The sequence below is a fragment of the Dermacentor variabilis genome, chromosome 3 (genome assembly GCF_050947875.1).
Source record: "Dermacentor variabilis isolate Ectoservices chromosome 3, ASM5094787v1, whole genome shotgun sequence".
Lineage (NCBI taxonomy): Eukaryota > Metazoa > Arthropoda > Arachnida > Ixodida > Ixodidae > Dermacentor > Dermacentor variabilis.
The window spans coordinates 175,427,341-175,443,046 of record NC_134570.1 but is presented as its reverse complement, the minus strand read 5'-3'; the positions used below and the strand labels follow the sequence as shown (position 1 = coordinate 175,443,046).

Here is a 15,706-nt window from a genome sequence, read left to right as displayed (position 1 = left end):
ACGACGGCATGGGCCAGCTACCATCTAATTTATGCCCGACTCCAATCTTGACAACTGATTGCGAGCGACGGGATTGAGCCCCTAATCCTTACAGCAGTCGCACTCGCAAAGTGACCTCCACAGTGTTGGTCGCAGCTTTTATTCCACAGTCTCATGGGCAGAGTATCTGGCCGCCATGCTGGAAAATCCCGCTTTAATTTCAGCCACCGGACGTGTAGTTAAATTTACTGAGCGATAGCCTGTATAATCACGCAGCTGTTGTCGCTTCTATGATGCGAGCTTCTTGTGCACTCTCCCTTCTGAGCGCTTACGCGACGGCCAAATTCATGCCAACGTTTGTGGTCTAACACACCACAAATATTGTAGCGTATTACAACCACTCATACGAGATTGGTGTAGAGATGCCCAAGTGAGAAAACACTCGGGTCAAGGAGCGTAACGTTATCACGTGAAGTTGCCAGGCGCAAAGCGTTCATCTGGGTAACTGTAGCCACTGATGCTCTCCCTTTTTTAGCCTGGTCACACCAGTCAATATACAACACTGCGTTGAGCTGCGAAGCTACCTCCAGATTTTTTTTAAACGATGTTTGCGTAGCTCTTTGGGCTTTTGGCCTGGACCGATTGGTCCGTCGCCCAGTCTTTCGCTTCAATGACTCACCGAGGTGTCTCAGCGCTCGCGCTGTAGGAGCGACGGAACTCGTAAAAAAGCCGCGTGTTGACACAGATTGTTGCTCTATGAAAAAACTTAAGCTTGTCATATAATAGGTTTTGAACGAAGATCCCCTAGCACAACAGTCCGAGGACTTAGCGCTACATCGCAGGCGCATATGTCGCTCGAAATCATAATTACCTAACGAGACCTTCCCTCGTCCAAGTAAGAGCTTCGAAAGGCGTGACCTGTGGGTCGTGTCTAATAGTAACCATTACAAAAGTGATAGCACGCCACTTTCCCATATTCATCCAGCATCGGCAAAGAGCATGAGCAAAACAGGCACTAACTTCATCCGGATATGGCAATGCAACTGCAGGCCGCTATATGTAAAATATGGAGCATTACTACAGTACACTTGCAATGTAGACATCCCGCCTAGCACCATCAGCCTCCAAGAAACCAACTATACCAAAGCACATGGGCTACAACATGCACAGACAACCACGAGAAAGTACAGTGGCAGCACTTAACAGCTAACAAAAATATTCCTAACATAAATAAGGTCATAGACGGCAGGGACACTGACGACAACATGATCGAAATTCTACGCGCCAAAAAATAACACAAATGCGTATTCGTACTAAACGTATAGAGTTCTCTGAGGCAGAGAAACCAAATTACTAAAACAACCTGGTTACTAAGGCTTCAGCCATTGCCAAAAACGACGGCTTGGCGATAGTAGGTCACTTTAAAACAGCACACCAGGCGTGGCCACGGTCAAGGCAACAGCACTACAGAATACCAGGCAACAACATTGTTTCACGCTACTCATGAACCTCTGTAAATTCGCGGACTGGTGCGAACGAAACGCTATGGAAATCAATTTTGATAAATCAGTTGCTATGACAATAACCGCAAAGAAAAAGCCACTGTATCATACGTACCACATTGCCAATAAAACTATTCAATCAGTAACGTCTGTCAAATACCTAGGGCTAACTATCACAAACAACTTAAAATGGGACAAACATTTGAAGAACGTTTGTACAACAGCGTTTAATAAACTTTGCTTTTTGCGCAGCAAATTAAAAGAGTCACCGTCAAGTAATAAACTCGAGGCATACCGCACTATGGTTCGACCAGTCCTTGAGTACGCTTCCGCAGTATGGGACCCATACTACGTTAAAGATATTGCACAAGTAGAACGAATTTAGCACCTCGCTGCTCGATTTATTGTATCTGACTATCGGTCTTCTTCATCTGTTACTTATATGTTGCAGCGACTGAATCTGTGACCCCTCCGTGTCCGCCGAAAGACTGCGAGACTATAAATGCTTTATTTGATCTATCAGAACAAAATCGATCTGCCACGCAAAACTTATCTTTCCCGTGCACAACACAGGTCTTCTGGAATTAATCATTCGAATGTTATCCGCCTGTACTTTGCGAGGACGAAGATGTTTGAGAAGTCTTTTTTTCCGCTCACAATTGAAGAGTTGATTTGCCTGCCAGCGTCTGTTGTTGATTGTGGAAATGTAGATTCCTTTGTGAAATCTTTGTCATCGCACTTGATGTAAACTTCTTCGTCTAGGGCAGCATTGATGCCTACAGTATTTTGAACTAAATACGACTCCACGTGGATCGGAAACAGTGTGTCCAGAGATACCGGACCCGACTTCGCTGTCGTAAAGAGAATACAACAGGCAGAATGTGATAACACGGAGGAAACTGTAGGCAGTGAACACTCTATACTAGCCACCGCGCTGCCAATGACGCACACACGCAAACGAGGCTAACAAAGTGGGATTCCTTTCGAAACCAAAGAAATGACAGTCGTATAACAGACATCGAATCGCTTCAACAATTACTGCAACTTTTGCCGCAGGGTTTCAATAAACATTCCGAAGAAAAAACCCTGACCACAGACACGCCGACTGCAGACCTACACCTCCTACATCTCTGCGAGGCCAGACGCAGCCTAATCGAGATATAGAGAAGAGAAAATATCACCCGGAAGTTAAAACTGAACATAGCGAAGATCACATAAACAGCAGCGACGTGCACGAGTGATCTCATGCGGGAAATATGGAAGCAGATATGCGACAGCCTACAGGGCACCCTCGCCACAAACAAAACGTGGTGTATTCACGCCATCTCCTGGACCAAACACAAAGAAAAGCAATCAGTGAACAAACAGTCCAGTGAATACTATACAATTATTCAGGCATCGACAACGACATCACCGCCGAAATGAAGACGGGATATATATAGGAAACTACACCAATAGACAGGTACAACAGGCTGAATGCAGCGCAAGACGACTGCGAGCTGGACAAAAAATCATGGTTGCCGAAGTTCGGCAAGCAATTCAATACCTAACTTGAAACACCATCCCGGATAAAGGCAAACACCAACAGGCTTCTGAGCAACATGAACGAACATTCAACGCATGCTCTCACCCGATTATTTCTACCACCATCGCACGCCGAAAACCAGCAGAATAAAAGCATGCAGGCAATCTCATTATCAGTAAATTAGATAAATCCCTTAACCTGAAGAATGTGAGGCTGGTACCACTGAATCCGTGTACCGCGAAGCTGTTTCAACACGTCGTTTTGAATACACCTTAAAGGGAAGCTGAATGGTTTTCCAGAAAAAATTAGTGAACATGTGTACATAATGGTAACCCTCCGAATTCGAATATCGTATCGAAATTGAGCGAAAGAAAGCGCAAATATATTTTATTTCGACGAGAAGTGCAGCAGCGGACACGCCCAGCTCGCGCGTCTCGTTTCGGCCTGTGATTGGTCGGGCGCCTAGTGACGTCAACTCTAGTAACCGACCGCTGCCGCTACCCATGAAGCGCGGTGCCAGGTAGTTTGGTGCTGTAATGGAAAATTAAGAGGTAATGGAAAATTTATAGAGACTGCGTTTTTCTGAGGAGTTCGGCCTTACTCCCTACATGTACGAGCCGATTGCGAAGAGCCGGCCCCTCGAAGAAGCAAACGGTGCTGGTGCGAGCAGTGCTTTCGAGGCGAACGAAAGCGAAGTCTTGGGATCTCCTCGTGTTGGAAATGCTCTTTGGTGAGTATGTTTTTTTGCAAAGCGATCTAGTGATCTCGCCGATCTTTCGCCGATCTTTCGCCGATCTAGTGAGCTCGTTTCCGGTCAAGCAACTGTAGTGTTGTGTTCCTGCATGTCTCCTCGTGGAACGTAAGCGGGGATGCGATCGTCGGCATTTGTGCGCTCTCCAAAGCTGTCGGCAATCTAGAAAGACGGTTTAAACGCGTGAAAAGCTTCCCGGTTCATGCAGTACGTGTAGTGACCTTCATCTGTGCGCCATCCGCACACTACTCGTAACCGAAGTCGTAAGGGCGGCGAATTCCGTCGGCTACGTGAGGCGGTGGGTTTCTCGCTGTGCGCGAGAGAAGGGGGGAGCGTAGCGTCCTGGCGTGCGCCGGCTTTCCAGCACATGCAAGCTCTACATTTGCACTGCGTTATGGTAGCTGCATGCAGGCTGTTTTACAACATACGTGCAAATAGAAAATTCGCGGCGCTTTGCGACGAAACCTGCGTCAGGAGCGGGAGATAAACATGCACCTTCCGTTCAGCGTGCTAACACGAAGGAGCTCGCAGTAAATCAAAATCCAGGTTTGGGCGAGTTCGTGTGTACACTCCTTGTGTACGCGAACACTGACGGCACAGCGCCGGGCCTTAGACGAGCCGACTTGACTGGCAAACCCAACGCACGTTTTAATGATAAATTCTCGTGATAATCGTCGTCAAGGAAGTGGTTGGAGCACAGCACTGTTGTTCTTGAGGGCTTGAAATTCTTTCGCTTCACAGCAGCCTCCCACTTCGTTAAAAGCTGCTTGTCTTGTGGGAAGCAATGGAAACAACATCGTCGCGGCCGCTGGTGCTCATGCAACCATAGGCTGCACAGAAAGCCGGCATGATCGGCCCACCACTTCAGTTGATGCTGCGCAGGTTGACTACCACTCTGCATACACGCAGACGCACCAACAAAGGACTGCAGGGTCGATCGAAGCAGATTACGATGGCACGCACGCAGAAACAAGCACGGTCAGGCACGGTCGCGCAGGCTGCGAAGGAACAAAACACTAGAGTTGATGTCACAACACCGCGGTTTCCGGTCTCCGCTCGCATCGTCAGCGTCAGCAGCAGCGCGCGGCATTCGACGGGGGGCGGAGCTACAGCGCAATTTTAACCGACGATTAAGTGGCTCCTAATTGAAAAAAAACCCAAAATTTACCTACGTGGTTTATAAGGTTCCCGCATCCGTATATGAGCGTTTTATTGAATTCGACAGACTCTTCAGCTTCCCTTTAACGAACGATCTTTTGTGAGCGTGAACACAGGAGCTGGTGGCATTCGCGACTATCAGCGCTGTGTAATGCTGTCACGGAAAGTTCTGCGTATGCTCATTGGGTGCTGCATACAGGAGTTTTATACTTCGCTTGCATGACGTCACTTATTCGCGCTCGTCATTTGCAACGCAAAGTTGTCACTGCCGACAAATAAGTACGGGCCTCTCCAAAATGTATATATAATTATTCTTAAAAAATGTCATGTGCGTAGAAGATATATAAACCGTTATACATATTAAACATGTATATCTATAATTCGTTCTAGCACTGCAGACTAGCGACTTTCTTTGCACTTTGGCACTCCTAATGCTAACGCTTCAAAACGTCTACTTTGGCACTTTGTGACGCTTCCACTCGTATTTATAACGCACAAATACCAAGGGAGGCGCTGCGTATCTAGACCACGTGAAACTCGGCTTTTTATGAAGTCCAAAAGTCTACTGTAGTTGGCATTTAAGGGAGTAGCTGCAATTCAATGCTAGAGCTGCCAAGAATAAATATTTGTTGGGTGTTTCTGCCTGCGAACAGGTGCATGCATAGAGTCTCACCTCAATGTGTAGCGCGATCACAGGATCCTCCCATAAGTTGTCCACGGTAACATCAACTTTCCCATCAGGCTTGACGACGAATGACCTTCCAGTACAAGCGACTGAAGTCTTCACGCCAGAGATGACGTCGCAGTATGTTCCCGGTGGTAAAGAAGTCTGAAGAATTACGTCAAGACGGAAATCCTCGTTGTTGATGACCACGAACGTCGCGTTTCCACGGCCGAATGCGATTGCATGGTAACCGTTGTCCCACCAGTTGGTGACAGGCGAGAACCCCGCCACATTGTGCAGCTCGACAAGGTTGTAGATCTGTCTCCATCTGGAGTTAAAGTGAAAACAAAGTCTTATTGCATGTGCGCACAGTATCTCGAAGATACTGAGTCGTCTGCAGCGGAAACACTCTGCCGGTTTCGTGCGATATGTTGTGTGTCCGGTAATACAACACATCAACGCTGTTGATGCATACCTTACTCAACTCTCCGGCAGGAACACATATTAAATGAAAAAGCGAAAAAACTTGGCTCACCAACCGCTCCCTAAATACCGCTCATAGAAAAAGATATGAATGCACCAATGCAACTGCATTGTCCAATAGATAGGTTTCCGCAAGTTTCTCTACAAAAGTAAGACAGCTCGAACAGGAAGAGCTTTATTTTAGTTCTGCTTTGAAATGACTAGGTGTCCCATCGGATGGATTTTTTTACAGCGCTGCTGGGAGTCTACCTATATAAAGAAACGCTCCAAAACGCTATAAGCCAGTTTTCACGGTTACCTTAAAAAAAGCTACATAAGTCACAGAATTTAAATTTTTAAACACTATGGCTAACAATAGGGGCAATGTGCAGGCCAGTTCGAAAGTTTGTGTGCCAGTTCAGAGTTTACTGAAAGTTGTTAAGGGCTCAATTTCGACTCGTTTGGAAGCGCTATATGCAAGGCTTCAAAAGTTTGCCCGTTTAACTGAAAGGACCAGACACAGAAGAGGTTTAGAACACGCAGTAAGACATATAGGAGGTGAAACTCCCATCAGCGCGAGCGAGTGCGGGCGACCAGATAAAGTCACAATTGTTGTATGCGCCGACGGGGCCATATACAGTGGCGGCACCATGCAGCGCGTCGTAGAAGCCGCAGCGGAAAAAAAAAATGCAGCGCCCGGGCAGGCGGCTCCGGCCACTCCGGCGCGCTCTCAACGGCGGTAATTTCTTTCCAGGCCGCCAGGCGCCGCCAGCCCGATAACGGCTCCGCGGGCTTGTGACCTTTTCTGGTCGCCGCAAACAGCGGAGTTTCCACTCCTAAATATTTCTTGCTCCGTGGTTTAGAATGATTAAGAAATGCGGCTTCCACAATGGGTAACACTTACCGAAAGTTTGAAAGTGTTCTGAAAACAATCCTTGAATAATCATCTTCACCGAACGTTTATGCACCGACAAAAGTATGCAGTTATTTTTGCCCCGTCTCCTAGGTTGTCTATTCGAGGCAAGCTGCTTATATTTCGTTAAAGTAGGAAGCATGTTATGAGTGGCGAAAGTAAATGTTTAATCTCTGTAGTTTATATACAGCGTTTCTAGAAGTTTACTTATTCAAGCGTTCAACACCGTGAAGCTGTTGTTATCCATAGTGCTTCTCAACATCATAATACAACGGGAAGGTATCAACTTCAAATTCAGTAAAAATAGGGGCGATCTCGAGTGTACTATGGGGCGAAAAGTTTGTGTTTTGCCAACGCCAGAATTGCGTTACAAAAAATTATTGATCTCTTCTTTTCACAGTCTCTGCACGCGTGATAACGAGGAATGCACTTAGTCCTCCGTGAACTATACAACCCTCCTCGTTTGTGTAGGAAGCAACGAAGGGGATGGGGCCCGGTAATGTGCACGCAAAATTTAAGTTTTGTGGGAATTATGGCGTTTCCAATAAATTACTTATGCCAGTGCCCCAGAGCGTTATGAGTATGTTTTACGAGTGGCGCAGAATTCTCCAGCTGCTTTGGCGTAACTACACATGCCAGCAAGGCCAAGTTCAACGAACTTAAAGGGAACGCTATCGAAAATTTGTCCCAAGTTCAAACGCATTGGCATCCATTACTGCTTTTGTAAGACAATTCCTTTAGCATGTGCTCGAAACTATAACGCTGCCGTTTTCGGCTACGTTTTTCTATGACTCTAGGTTTTTCAGCCGCACAAAAATTTATATCATGTAAAAATGCGGGGCGTGTTCACTCAATGTGTCGCAGAATCGTCACATAGGCGGCTGAAGTAAGAGCGTGAAAAGCAATTACCGAACATTCGCGTTCTTAGTTTTTTAATGCGTGATAGCACATTCCCCTGGTGTCCTCGGTGAAATAAACGAGATAGCTTCTTTATCTTGGCGATAGTAAGGTGCAGGCAAATTGAACAGTGAGTGGGTTAAATCGTACCTTAGCAATAAAAACGTATGCAAGTGCTTTCGAGCGTCATGGGAGGCGCAGAATTTAGCATGTTGCTCTGGCATAGCTACAAATACCACAAGTCTAATTCATCACAAATTTATGGAGTGATTTAGCGAAATTGCATGGCAGATTACATGGTTGGTGATAAATTACAGCTTCTTAACGGAGTGTTTTAAAGTGTCGTACGGCCACAATCCTCTATGTTTCCTAATATCCCGACGTCACTGTCACACGGTGTTTATATTTCCCAGAAAAAGGTGTCGCGCGAATGCAATTTGTGACATAGAATTTTCACTTCCATGGCATAATCCAAAAAGCATCACAATTACTTACTCAACCCACGTTTTCTGCCTAATTTCATGTGATCAGACGACTTTCGTTGTTGGTTTTTCCGATGTTCCCGATTAACTAAACTAGGCATATATTGTTTCTATTTACCAGAAATAAGGAACATGCTATAGGCGATCTGTAGGCAAAATTCGAAGTGTGTGGACTAATTACTGCCTTTGCAATAAATTAGACATGAAAGCGATAAGGTGATTCCTAACTGTAATCTTTTTGCCATCACCGTTGATGTTTTTCGCACTTGCCCTGAAAGAAATGTGAACGGAACCTGGATGAAATATATGCAATATTGAAAAGGAGGGAGTCGAAAAGGGGAAAGTGCGCGCCATAGTCAATATTCAGCCTAAGTACCTTGTGTAGATGGTTTACTGCAGTTGAAGACTTACTTAACCAGTGCTCGAAAGCGTTATAAGGTGGCAAGGTTTCAAACGGACAAGTAATATAATGGCAACATTTCAAGTCTGTGATTTAAATAAAGCAACTGAAATTCTTACTCCCACAGCACAAAATTAGTAGCTTCGGTTGAAATTCCATTATGAAAGTTCAAAATTGACAGTTTCTAGAGTGTTGCCGTGGATAAATTAGATGCTAAATAGGAAACTACAAACTACACTATTACTAACGTGTAGTGACATGACAGCACGATTCCAGTTCCGCATAGGGCTGTCACAGACAATGTCGGTATGAGAGATAGCGCACAAACAGAATGATCCCTTGATCACATGAAGTGGTGAAGGAGCCGAAGGTATGTGTTTGGGTAAGCTTTGGGTAAACACTAATTTTTTTATGTTTCTTTATTCTTTTCTTTGCCCAGAATAAGTAATGGCTTCGGAGCTGTGCACACAAATTTAAAGCCCAGCTACCCCTAAACTGGTGACTTCACCAGGAGAGTGCGCATCCTTTATAGATCTACCGTGTCATAGTTTTCTAGTCTCCTGTGAAGTTCAACATACTGGTAACCTATATCGACAGAACGGTGCGTGTTGCTGTTGGTAAACTAACATATAAAAATTATGGGGTTTTACGTGCCAAAACCACTTTCTGATTGTAAGGCACGCCGTAGTGGAGCACTCCGGAAATTTAGTCCACCCGGGGTTCTTTAGCGTGCACCTATATCTGAGTACACGGGTGTTTTCGCATTTCGCCCCCATCGAAATGCGGCCGCCGTGGCCGGGATTCGATCCTGCGACCTCATGCTCAACAGCCCACCACCATGGCCACTGAGCAACCACGGCGGGTAATCTAACAGATAGAATTTTACAGAAGCATCACCAAAGCTAAACACCGCTGTGCTCGGTCACAACTTGTGAGGCAGGGTGCCAAGGGCGCGTTCTGTGCTGAGCCCCTGCCGAGCTCTTGGGGAATACTCCAGCTGCTCGGATGGAGCTAGAGTGTTACAAGTAATCTGTCAAAACAATAAAAAGCACCAAGAGAAAACGCACCATTGCTTCATATTAAAAGGTTATGCCCGCCACTTGGTAAATTATTTTTGGTTAGAATGCATAGGCCATTGCATTCAGTTTCACGTTTTTACATAATTATATTTACAAGTCCGAACAGATCGTTTGACAGTGAAATGGGAAGTCTCATTTATTAAGTATAAAAGCAGCCGAAAGTGTTGCTCAAGTTTGTTCACAGTGGTGATGCAAGGTCACACATGCAACAGCACACATCGTAGTTAAACACTGTGACCTCGCAAGATGCCACTCTCAGCTAGCAGGCTCTGTGCAGCGGTAATATGCGATGACTTCCCTTAAACAATTACACATACTCTATGCATAAACTCCGCTTCCACGAACCAAGAACTCAACTAGGCATCTGCAATGCCATCCGCACCTTCGCGTGACGTACCAATGCCAGTCACAGACCGAACGAATGTTTACAGACTTGCTCAAGAATAATCTTGGCTTGAACACAACTGTTTACTTCTCAGTGACTGTTAACTCAGTAACTAATTGGGTGGAGGGGTTCTTGATGACATGGTAAAATGTGTAGCTCTCAGGCGTATCAGATGCATCAGTCATGAAAAGGCCTACAGGAATGCGCACTTCGATAGTGCAACATACAGTTGAGACTGTCCTATCCCCGTCTTGCGTAAACTGCAGAATGATCGGAGCTACGTCGTGTAGGCACACTTGAAGTATTCGTAAAGTCAGTGACGCGGTCATCGAGGCACCCTGCAACCAAGCGCCGGAATCTCCGAGGCCATGGTATTGGCGAATTGTCTTCTGCACTTGCGACTTATTGCGCTAAAGGTACAAGCGCGCCCACGTTAGGATGATTTATAAATTTGTTGTAGGCGTGCGTTCAATCACAAAAAAAGAAAGGTAATCATACTTTCTCATCAAGATTTTCATGCAATCGATGGAATCACGAGAATTGAACAATGGGCTAGATGTTCAACGTGCTTCATTTCGTGCGCGAAAATAACGAAAGGGCCAGACTGAACCATCTATGCAAACATCTAATACCAAGAGAAAATTATAAACTGTTTATTCTTCAGAAATTAACAAAACGTTGTGTATATATGGCCACATCGCATGCACAACGACGACTTCTCGGGGTCTACCAAGGTTATCAATTGTCACTAATCTTTTCTGCCGAGAGCTAATGCTGCGGACCTATTCTCTGCTGAGACTAAGAAACATACGTTGACATACGTACCACAAGGCGTAACCTGCGACGCTATAACTTAAAGCTAATCAAAAGTGTCTCTTTTCCTATTCTGCAAACAGCCCTCCATGATAGGTCGAAAACATTTTCGGGCCACCATCACTTTCGTGTCTGTCACGCGACATCCCCATGACCACGAAACTGCCCATCTGATATCACGCATACACATTGACTATGCATGATAAGACCGAACAAAAAATATTTATTTCTAATTGGAAGCCTTTTTTGCCATTCGCCCTGTTCTACTGGCCAAAAGTTTTTGGTCTGCACCCACTTGACCTGTCTGTCACACGACGTCACAAAATCGTGAGAACTAAGCTCGAAAAGAGTGTTGTGTGCGCATTAAAGATGCATTGCCATGTCCGACAAAACTAGATTTTTTCTGAATAGCCAGAAGCTGCCCCTTTCCGAAACAAATAGAGCATGGTTGCCGGACGATCGCTTTGGCACTTGTTACTATTGTTGCCGGGGTGTGTGCACTAATTTGTGTGTAATAAAAAAATTGCATGGAAATATAACGTTATCGAGACCTTTCGGCACGTAAACTACATCGCTCTGCCAACTTTTATTCGACGTGAATCTATTTTAGCGGCATTTTTAACCGTACCTTGCACACCGCCGTGATTTGTTGCCAGCCACAGCAAGGTAAAGTAAGGGGCTGAGGTCCGATCGCAGACGCCAGCACCACCCTCCTCATCCGGTTTTTCACTGGACTGGCCAAAACCCGCCAAAACCCTCTGCACTTCCGCGTGCTCCTTGCCTCTTGTGAACCAACCATATAAGAAAAACCGCTCAACGCAGGCAATGCTATTTGCTTTGGCAGCAAACAAAAGTGGCCTCCTTATTGAGGAATGCGTTTAATTGGGCATTTCGGGTTCCAACCTCATGCTTCCGTCAGTGGTTACGTGATTGGAACAAAAAGCATAGTTTTATGTTGTAGGGACCCTGGTGGCACATCTGTGAGGTTTGCCTTTTATGGAATAGGGAGAGCAAGAACACTTATATGCAAAAATGCTGAATGACGTCACCCTCCTCTCATGCCGCAAGGAAGCGGAGGTGTCGCGCACGTTCCCTTAAGGTGGAGCTGGCTTACCTGTGCTCGCATATCCATCCGCCTCCGCAGGTGTTATCGCTGTGCCGAATGACGGGTTCGATGTTCCACGTGGCATCCGACGGCGGTCCGAACCAGTCGTTCCGGTCCACGCCATCCCGGAAATCCCGGGGCCAGCGGTAGCTGCTCATAACGCGAGGCAATCCATACGGCCACGCAAGTAGGAAAACGTTGGCCATCTTGTACAGGCGGGGCTCGAAGAACGTCAGGATGTCCCCGCCGCCAGCTCCGTGGCCCCTCTGGTTGTCATGATTGTCCACGAAAGTCAACGCGTCTCCACTCGGAAGGAAGCCCCAGTCCTCTCCAAAGTTTCTAAGGTACTTGAGCAGCTGATGCGGTCGTTTCCTAAGCATGGCTCCTTGAAAAAAAAAACAATATGCAAACCATCAGCAAAGATGCACTTGCGCGTGCATGCTTTCTCGTTTGCAAAACTAGTTACCAGCTGCAGTTTCCTCGCTTAAAATCTCACTCAAACATATATTGGTTGCATTTTATTACCATAAATTCTTACTGGTCGTTATGTGATAACGTAGCGCATAGACGCGCCTTCCACGTGGTAATTAAAGATAAAAGCCACCCCTTAATTAAGGATCACAGCCGGCTGTGCCAGGTACATATTTCTAAGCCAATCATCGACAAATAGAGGAATGCTGAAGCACATGTCGGTGGCAGCTTGTGAGTGTGCTGCCGCTGCACAGTAATGCGTTGTTTAGCCGTAATACTCTACGTAACATGTGCAGTACGCCATATGAGGAAATAAATTAGTAGAGTAATATAGTAAACGGTAAAGATTGGCTCCGTCAGTAATCTTGTGGGTCACCTAGGCTCTTAGCGCTCCTAGAGGATTGCGCCGAAATACACCCGCGATGACTTCCATTTCAGTTTTGCTTGAGAGCGCAGCTCTTTGGCGCCTGTTCCTGCGGCGAGCGTCAGCGTTGTCCTTCGTAGCCAAGTCAAAGAACATAGCGAAGGGTGAAAGCGAATAGAGCGCGAGAAGGAAAGCGGAGGAGGAGATATGGCGAAAACGTGAGACGAAAAGTGTAGTGGCGCGCAAGGCGCCTTCGCAGCGCGTGTCGTCTCTATGGAAACAAAGCATTGCATGAGCAGAGGTCTGTCTGCTGCAGCTGCTGTGAAGTGCGCCCACTCGTGACCTGCGCGCCGCCTCTCGCGATCTCCCGAATAGCGAAGCAGTCGCGCCGCAGCGCTCCCTTTGCAGCGTGTCGAACGAGACAGATTGGCCGCGCCAGCCAATGTATCGCGATATGAAATCGCGCACACAGCTGCGCTCAAATTTCACATTAGAGAATATCGTAATCGTCGGTGATTTTCTGGTTTCACCGACAAACGTTGCATGCTTCATCGAGTGGTTTCATGTCACCCTTGCGCCACTGCTCAGGTTTTCTGACGACGAGAGAACAAAGCTATATTGTTTCACTTAATTTCAACATTTTGTTTAAATTTATGTTGATTACGTCTCAAACTCTAACTTAGGGCAACAATCATGCAACGCATTTATGAGGTGCTGAGCAATGGTACTGAGCTTTATGGTGTGTAAATCGTCCTTCTCATACTTAACAGGCGAAGATATATCGAAATCGATCATGCCGCTGAAAGCTAACTGGCCGTCTGTTTTTGTACGGTTGATAAAAAAGGAAAAATTGCGAGCACTGAAGCCTTTCCCAACACACAAGTGTGATGCAGCAGTTGAAAAAGATTATACGCAGCTGCACGTACGATGCCAGCAACACAATAAGACAAGTTATTACAATGAGTGGAATGAATACATTGCAGTAAGTTGCGAAACAAATTACGGCAGAACTGATCTCGCGATCACTGTCGACATTAATGCGATTAGTAATTTAGAAATGTATCGAGACGCCGTGTTTCTAAAGAAACTTTTATTTAACATCTGTAGTGGTGGTTCTGAGGATTTTGATGCTTCGGATAAACGCGACATACCCCGCCATTTTCCAACGTTGCTTCATTGCACTAGCTTGCCAAGGTCTCACAAAAGCTTGGCGGCATGACAACGATAGCATGGCGCCAAAGCAATTACGACGATTGAATGACGAATAAAGAATGACAATAATGGAACGACAAAAGTAGTATTTACGACGATGGTATAAATGATGACGACAGCATATGGATGACAGCGTGACGACGGCAACGTGACGATAATTAAATGACGACGAGCTGGGCTAGTTGATTCATGCCTAACAACTGAAAACTGGTAAGCGCAGTTCCAATGCGCTTACTAGTACTCTGTTGTTTAGTGTATGACAACCATATGCCGTGACGCAGATTGTATGAAGACAGCAGGATGACAAAGCTGGAATCACATTAATGGTTCGAACAAGATGGAATGACGACGACAATGTGGGAACGAGCCCATGATAGCGACTAAGGTCGACGAAATGACGAAGACGGCTTGACAACGGCGCATACCCTTGACTGAATGACATTATGATTACGATAGACTGATAAAGAAGGAATGATGTCGATGGATCGACGTAGGTGGTATCAGGAAGAAGGCGTGACGACAACGGCATGACATTATTGAAGTCATAACGGTGGTAAAATGATAGTTCGACGACGACGACATGAGGACAATCATGTGACGTCGACGGCATGACCCCGACGACAGGACGAGAGTAGGTGGAGGTGGTTAGAATGACAACGGTGGAAGGACCGCGGCGTCATTAGGGCGACGTTAAAACAACAAATGCATGGCGACGATAGGATGACTAGGGTATGAGCATAATAGGATGAAAGCGAGTGTATGACAGTATAAGCATGGTGTTACGTTTCGCCTACAACGCGCGGTATAGCCGGCGCGGATGCAACGGACGCCGGGGCTTCGTTCAAAGCGGCGGACATTTTGGCCCGTTCGGCGCCGCTGCTACGCCTCCCCGCCAAGCGCGTCCAGGCATGTTCCAATGCCACGTGTCTTCGTGTGCGCGCGTGTGTGTGTGTGCATGTTGGTGCCCATGCTTGAAAAAACGCGGCAGCCGGGGAGAGGAGCTCCCCCAACTGTGAAGCGAGGAGGTCTGACCGGCGCCGGCCCGGCGGATGCGTCACCTACTCGTCTCAACGTGCCCGAGCGGCGCATCACGGGCGCCTCTATCAAGGCGTTCCTTCTTGCCCTCAACTGCGAGAGTATAAAAGCAGCTGCCCCCGGACGCCAAGAGAGGCTCCGATTTCTTCTGTTGAGTAACGTGCTCTCCCGTCTCTCCACTTTGGTCGACCTGACCGCCCGCTCTTATGCGATGATAGAATAAACAAGTTGTTCTGTTAGCAGTCGACTCATGCTTTGCCAGGACCTTCGGATGCTTCCAGTTGTGCCCCAGGCCGCCAGGCCAACGCTACCCTTGGGGCTTGCAACCCATTTGCAACAACGGGTGTCAGCCCTGAGATTACAACAACTGTCTGCCAGCGGTGAGATCGCGACAACGGAGGCCAGCAGCGAAGATATGCGGTTGACTGTATGCTGAGCAGCACAACGACCATCTGGGAGCAGTGCAACGAGCCCTGTGTGATGACTGGTTGCCTGCAGCGGAACGACTG

The 15,706-nt window shown here is 46.7% G+C and overlaps 1 protein-coding gene across 1 annotated transcript in view; it reads right to left on the bottom strand.

Moving 5' to 3' along the window:
• LOC142576533 (alpha-amylase-like) overlaps positions 1-15,706 on the bottom strand; it is a 52,477-nt gene that overhangs the window by 4,325 nt on the left and 32,446 nt on the right. Inside the window, exons 4-5 of the mRNA XM_075686690.1 lie at positions 12,125-12,500; positions 5,589-5,907 (exon numbers count right to left, since the gene is read on the bottom strand). Of these exons, the coding sequence (XP_075542805.1) occupies positions 5,589-5,907; positions 12,125-12,500 (695 nt within the window). The remainder of the gene's footprint in view (positions 1-5,588; positions 5,908-12,124; positions 12,501-15,706) is intronic.